Raw genomic sequence first — 7,438 nt, forward strand, 5'->3', positions numbered from 1 at the left:
TTTTCTTCCATGATGGCACCAGCATATTCCAAGGTGACAATTCCAGAATTTATCAGACTCAAATTGTGAAGAAGTGGTTCAGGGAGCATGAGACATCACTTTCACACATAGATTGACCAGATCCAGACCATAACCCCACTGAGAATCTTTGTGATGTGCTGGAGAAGTCTTTGTGCAGAGGTCAGACATCATTAATGCAAGATCTTGGTAAAAAAAAATAATTAACACTGGGTGTAAATAAATGTTGACTTTGCAGATGTTTAGTGAAACAATGTCACAGCGAATGTGTGCCGTAACCAGAGCTAAAATAACAGAGCGTGTGACCTTTTATTTTGGCCAGGCGGTGTAATAAACTCATACACACATTTCTTCAACCGAGTGAGCACAAAGGCACCATGCCTCTAAAGCAGATTACTTTGCAAATGAGCCATTTAGTGTCAGACTACACACGTTAACCTGTGCAGACAAGACAAAACTAGGCAAAATAGACACAACTACAAAGCATCTTTTAATTAAAGGCCTTTAACAAAACTGTGACAATATGATGAGATTTTACAAATAAACACCTGGTCAACCAGGTTGTAACACAGTTATAACAGGAGAATGACAAGCCTGTTCATAGATGTTCAAAAAGATGTCCTTGCTATGGTGTGCACAAGCACACAAATGAACCACGAAGGTCCATCACTCATACAGAATAAGTACAAAAATAAAACAATAACGTCCATGAAGGTTCTACAATTAGAGGTCCAACATCCATTTTCCGAGGCCAACAGGCCAGGCACTAGTAGGAAACGGATATCTTCTTCAAGTAGATGTAGAGGGATGGAAAGCTCACACCAGACTAGTGCCGTATGATCATCTTCCTCCTGCAAGCAGGAAAAAAAAGACATCAAGGGTTTTACATAAAGTATGTGGCAAGACTAGCACTTTCATATCAAAAACAAAACAATGCCAACCTCTGAATCCACGTCCACCGCCTCCTCTTCCTCTAAAGCCTCCACCTCCTCCAAACCCTCCACCGCGGCCACCTCCATATCCCCCACCTCGACCACCTCCAAATCCCCCACCGCGGCCACCTCCGCCCCTTCCTCCTCGAAAACCACCTGGAATTACAAAAAAATAAATCCAAAAGAAGTCAGTACGCTCTCTCTGTTTATGTAGAGGATTTTAAAAACTGCGTTAGATGGAAATGGTTGTGGATGCCTCACCGCCACGACCACCACCTCGTCCTCCACGGCCTCCTCTCGGTGGCCCTTTCTCTCCTGGAGGCCTGGGAAGAAACCTCTGTAGTGGGAGGAGCTTCATTGGATCTATATAGAACTAAAGAAACATTCCATGTTAGGTTTATCAGATACCCATCTGATACACTGTCAGCTTTGAGAGTGATTTTAAATATTTTTGAAAACAAAAACAAACATTTTATAAAAAACATTTCATACCTTCTGCAATTTTTTGAATGAAGATGCCTTCATATTTTCAGAAAGTTTGACTGAAAAATACTGCAACAATAGGTCAAGGACACAACCAGAGTCACCAGAATACTTTCTTCTCTATACAATCAAACAAAGTCTCTAACAAGAGCAACAGAAAGGATACGAAATCCCGGAGCTGGCCAAATATCTCATCCACCTTGCCAATCTGTTCTTTGTTTTCCAAGTATACTGGTGCATTGAAGTAAGGAACTTTGTTTTCCTCAGTTGTGCACTTACACACAATATCATCTTCACACGGATGCACAAACTCTCCTAGTGCTGCAAAGAGGAAATACAATGAAAACGTTAGTCATGGTGGCTACTGCACTTTCCACGAATACCAGAATACAAATATAAAATATATTATATATAAATATAATACATTAGCCTTTTCTGCTGCATTTCTCTTGAAGGTACCTACTTTGTGTCTGCTGCTCTGAAACACGTCTTTAACATGGATATTTCTGAGCTGATGAACTTACCGACAACGTGATCAGGAGGACCAAAGTCTTGCTGTCTGTTAAAACCACCTCTGCCACCGCCGCGTCCAAATCCACCGCCGCGTCCAAAGCCTCCTCCACCCCTGCCTCCCCCTCCTCCACGTCCGTTAAACCCTCCACCTCTTCCACCCCTTCCTCTGAAAGACATCTTCTTTTCTGATCTTATGTGTGAAATAAAACAAAGCGGGAGGATGAACCATTAAAAAACGAATCAGAATAGGACACACATGAAACCTTGCAAAACCTAGCTAAGCGCAGCTAAATAACTATTAGCCAGTGCTAACATGCTAGCGCAGATAAGTAATTCAATGTTTACACAGAGACGCGAAATAAGTCAACTAGTTAGTTATGCACTTTAAAGTACAGACTCTGGAGCTTCTACGACATTATTCACCCGCACATATAACACAAAAACTCACAGTTTCGACCAGTCGTCTGGTTATTTACTCCGCTTCCATGCGATGACAACACGTGTGACCAAACACTGCCGGAAAGTGTTTACCAGCGTCAGGAAATGTCGCAAAATCAAAACTCCTCCCGCTTCACATTTCTCTTAAAGGAACAGTCAGCTGGTTAGTTACAGAAACAATGCGAACAGGCTCGATCCATCGAGGAAGAGTCCTACTCAACATGACCATCATTTATACCCTACCGTGTTTATTATAAAAGTCACATTACGCAGTTTATAATTACAAAGTAATTAATTAGAATTTTATATTGTTCTAAATATCAGAGGCGCAAATATATATTTTACCACTAGATGTCAGTAGATACCATTATTAGAAAAGGCTCGCGGTACATCAGGTGCTAAAACAAGTTAAATAACACCAGTACATTTTTGTATATAATGTATATGTCTTTAAAAATGATTGTGATGTATGAAGCTTCTCTGTAATAAAGATAATGTAGTGATGTTGCCAACTTCCACTCCGCGTGCACCAAAGTTAAAAAAAGATTCCTTATGTTGCAGCTGAGACTGGCTGTGGTCTTCGGCTGATGAGTTTAACGAAGCCTCTTCTTCTTCCTCAGCATCAAGACTGATCAGTCTATAAAACTGCCAGACAACGCCACACAATCACAGGGGTTGACCCAGGATTATGCATGCAATACAATACAATTTTACAATAAATTCTGAAAACTTTTCTTTTAACTTTTCCCCATCCTTGACTTTGTAACTAAAAGTATAATTCCCACTAGATGGCAGTGTTGAGCCATGCAAGCCTCTGTTCATGTCCATCAAATCTTGCTATAAAATAGCTAACATTACTAGAAAAAAGAGTCTGTATTTTTTCAAATGCTTAAAAACATGATCAGAACCGAATATTTTGCGCCCATTGGTAACTCGACTGTAAACCACTGATTTATGCAGCATCTATTATAACACAGCGTGGCTGCTCCTCATATCAGTGTGTAGTGATAGCTGGAATTATACAGCCTTGTAAAGAAGATGGAGTAGAGGACGCGGGGACCAAATGGCTGGATCTGTCATCTGCTGGGGAAAGTATCTGCTTTATGTGGTCAGGCTTTCCAGATTTTGTCCTGGGTAATATAATATATTGAACTAACAGGGAGTCAACGAGATGGGGCTAAATTAAAAGTGTGCACAGTCAGGACAGGAGACAAAAGGCTGTTTGGGGATTGAGGACCTGAAATAGCTGCAGAAGGAATGTGTTTTATTGAGGTTGCATTCACATCAGATGAATACTCTTGGCAGCGTCTGCAGCTTTTCTACCGCTTTTTTTTTTGTGGGAAATGAATTGGTGCTCTTCCCTAATGTTGGTCTCCTCTGCCTGTGGGCTATCAATCAGATTACACAGCTCAAACCCCCCAAAGAATCTAAAAGTAAAGAGCTGGAAACGTCTTGAAGAATCAAAACCAAAGTGTTGGGAGATGGAAAGATCAAAGCAAGGAGCAAGATAAGTTGTCACAGGTGAGTGTCACTGGACGGCCTCTATAAATGGCAGCATCTATAAATGTTGGACATGCTCACAGATTTATATGGATTTCTCGGGGACATGTGTCTGGACGTCTGTCTCGTCTATGGGAAAACTGTCCAAAGTGATGACCATAAGTCTCGTTCGCGTCTCCCTCTTTGTGTTTGAACTCGGCAACCTCTGGAATTGTCACAGCGTTGTGCAACTGATACAAGGAGGACGCGCTCTGAGTTACGGCCGCCGCCGCATTGCGCCCACTTTAGGAACTGTCCGTCACGTCCATCTGTTTCACATCCATCCACGCGGCTCCGGCGCTGACACTCTAGGAAAGGAGAGGAGGCGCGGAGGGGACCTTTAATTCTGCTCCCTTCCCCGGAACAACTCTTTCAAACTTCAGGCAGATAATTGACAAACAACAGAAATGCCAGATGAGGTAAATGCCATCACACAAATAAAAGCATGTCTGGAAAAAATGTCAGAAAGTGCCACCTTACCTTTCACAATGTTTAGACGGGGATCAAGAGATTTGCCCTTATTTATTAAGTTACGCTCCTGTGGGACGACTGCCTGTGATGATGACAGTACGACGGTACTGTACATACAGTACAATCACCTAACCTACAATTCAACTCACAAGCACATATGGAAAAGCAATTAATCACATAGTGTGACCTGCTATGATGCTTGTTTAAATCAACGGGTAGCGGTGAGATTTTCTATTCAGCATCAAAAGAAGCATCTTAAAACTGATTCAAATGAATTCTGTAAATTGCAGATGTTATTGTGATCATGCTGCGTCCTCATGAACACTTTAAAGAGTTCACTCCTCACATGCGCACTGCAAACGCCTGTGGTCTCTGGATGCTGGAGCCAACTGGCTGCGGTGGTGTCTGCCTCATGCTCCGCTCATTAAGCCCCACGCTTTGTATTTTGTAATCTGTCAGTCATACATTATTTCATAGCTAAGTTGCATCAGACACTGGAAACAAAGAGCCGGATTAGAGCGACCACACATGACTATTACCTAAGAGACACACACTCACACATACAGTAGTGGATGTATGCAACCAAATCTATGCGTGACAGCTTTAAGCTTGTGTTGTGTTTTGTCTGACAGCAGCAGTAAAGTAGTAATTGAGGGATTAGCTGCAGGGTGCTATCATGGCACTCCTTTGTTTGGTGGGTCATGCTGAAGGCTGCTGTGTGTGGGAAGGAGCCACAGAGTGAGACGCTTGGTGCCCGTGCCTCAGCCGAGCTGCTGCACGAGGGCATTTCAGAGCACGTTTCCTATTTTGTTTCTACTACTTGTATTTTATAAGTCAGCCTTCATTATAGGAACCGGCCCAAAGATCCATACGATGGTCGTCCTCGCTCGCTTGACCTTCGCCGGTGACAGACTTGGAGCCACGAGGCCTTTTTCAGCGTGCCAACACTGAGTCAACAGCGTGATCATGTGGTTGTGGGCTGGAGGTGGGGGGGGATATTTCTCCCAGACCCCGTGTGTTTTCCCCCTAATCCCCAAGAAGAGGTTCACAAGCGCGCGGAAAGTACTGGGAGATTTAGCCGCGTCCCAAACCTGCTCCGTTTACTGCTCCCCTGTTTTCCACAGCCGCACGGAGCTCGATAATTCCTGGGAATGTTTGTGAAGGTTTTCTCTGTGTGATTGCAGGAATATAATTAGTACCAAATTGCAGGTTACGTTCGTGTATGGAACAATCTACCAAAGTCCATATGCATTAAAGGAGGAATGTGGCACAATCACTCATTTACCCTGTGGATCGTGTACAGTCTTATTCTGTGTTGCTCATAACTCTTTTATTTTTTAAAATCAAATTCTAACTAATAAAATAAAACAGCACAACCCATATTGTTATTAATAAAACAGAGCAGATTTGTTTATGTGTAGTTTAGTTGCTTTAAACAAAACCCATTAGTATTTTAGACCAATTTAAAATTTATGCTTAAAATACATTTTGTTAAGATAATTTTTTTTTCTAGTATTTTAAATGTGTAGTATTTGGAACTTGTCACATATTACACAAAAAATAATGATTGTTTTGTAGTTCCAGTTCAATTAATTGCAGCTACATTCAGGACATTCAGGATTATTAATAGCAATAATAAATATCAACAATAACAAATCAGAACAGCTGAAGTGAACTCCACTCAGCTGAGAAGAATCCATAATCTTCAAAGGCGCTTAAACTGTTAAACGTCTCGTTTGCACTCGTGTTTGGCTGTGAACGCTTCTGTCTCAGACGCTGATCTGTCCCTCCACTCATCTCCCAGGTTGCCTTCAAACGCGTGTCAAGGTTGAGGCGAGAGGAGAAAAGTCCAAGTCAGTGCGCGGTGAGTCACGACGACCTTGTTCTGCCACCACGGTAAAGTTCATCATTCTGTTTTCCTGCTTCTCCCCTCGACTGCTCACTGTTGTCCAAAGACGAGGCTGCCGGGCCCGCGGCCAGGCCGCAGCAGCGCTGGGCCCGGCCCAACAAACACACTCCTCACTGAGCGCACTTGAAAGACTTTTCTTTGGCCGGTCATTGTGGTGAACAGAAAAGAAACCTGAAATGATCCATTATAGGTGCCTGGGCCCCATTACTCATTCTCCAGCATCCCACAGTTTTTCAATTACACACTGGCAAGCGGGACCGAGGTGAGTAATGCTGAATTTACATTTACGTGTACTTTGACTACGCAGCTGGAGCAACGTCCTGAATCACACGGCCTTTTTTTCATATTAATTGCTTTCCCTGAGCTTTTTAAGGGCTTTATGTAAGTAGCAAAAGGCACTAAGACTCATTAACACAAAGCTACTGACTAAACTAGACATTTTGTTACATAAACACAATCAACGTTTTAAATAAACTCATTAAAGGAGTGAAAATGAATCACTTTTAAATTATTTCACAGGAAATCACAGTTGAAGGCTTTTTCCAGGGCTTTTTCTGGAAGAGTCCAAGTCTGACCCGTTTAGATTCACTGAGACAATAAATTAGGGATATAAATTGTAGTGTACAGAATTATTGAGTGCAGGGGGGGGACACATGCTCATGTCCACACATGTGAGGTTCAGGGACCAGAGCCAATGCTTCATCCAGATGCTGCATCCAGATGTGTACTTCCTGCTCCCATTCGCTGCAGGAACCCGGCGCTCCTTTGGGAGCTCGTTTTTAAGCAGGTTCCCGTTGGAAGGTCGACTTCGCCGCCAGCAGAACACGCAGGTTTAAAGCGGAGCGGCGGATCTGACATCAAACATGTGGTCGTGGCGCGGCAGCGTTGGACGTGGGCCCGTTCAGGCTCACGCTGGGAGCGCCAACACTTCGCTGCCGCGCTTTGCTGGAAGTCGACGCCGGAGCTCCCGCCTGCTCCGTGTTTGCCTATACTTCCCAAATCCCTGAGAGCAAACAGGAGCACGGGTAGATTAGCTTAATATCAACCTTGGTGCTGAATATACAAAAATGAAATGTCATCCGTGTCCCAGGGAGCGGGCAAAATAAGGAAGTCAAACCATGGCAGTGGTCGTGTG

The 7,438-nt window shown here is 43.2% G+C and overlaps 1 protein-coding gene across 2 annotated transcripts; it reads right to left on the reverse strand.

The window, feature by feature from the left end:
* Positions 1–485: 485 nt before the first annotated feature.
* gar1 (GAR1 homolog, ribonucleoprotein) lies at positions 486–2,510 on the reverse strand. Of its 2 annotated transcripts, XM_029165336.2 has the most exons (7): positions 2,395–2,510; positions 1,958–2,136; positions 1,600–1,754; positions 1,443–1,502; positions 1,212–1,323; positions 960–1,106; positions 486–869 (listed from the first exon to the last, which is right to left on the reverse strand). In XM_029165336.2, the coding sequence occupies exons 2-7, from the start codon at positions 2,121–2,123 to the stop codon at positions 859–861; spliced, it is 651 nt and encodes a 216-aa protein (XP_029021169.1). In that variant the 5' UTR covers positions 2,124–2,136; positions 2,395–2,510; the 3' UTR covers positions 486–858. The 2 variants fall into 2 exon arrangements, with proteins under 2 accessions (XP_029021169.1, XP_029021170.1); XM_029165337.3 differs by lacking the exon at positions 2,395–2,510 and having other exon boundaries at positions 1,958–2,340.
* Positions 2,511–7,438: the final 4,928 nt, after the last annotated feature.

The sequence above is a fragment of the Betta splendens genome, chromosome 10 (assembly GCF_900634795.4).
Source record: "Betta splendens chromosome 10, fBetSpl5.4, whole genome shotgun sequence".
Lineage (NCBI taxonomy): Eukaryota > Metazoa > Chordata > Actinopteri > Anabantiformes > Osphronemidae > Betta > Betta splendens.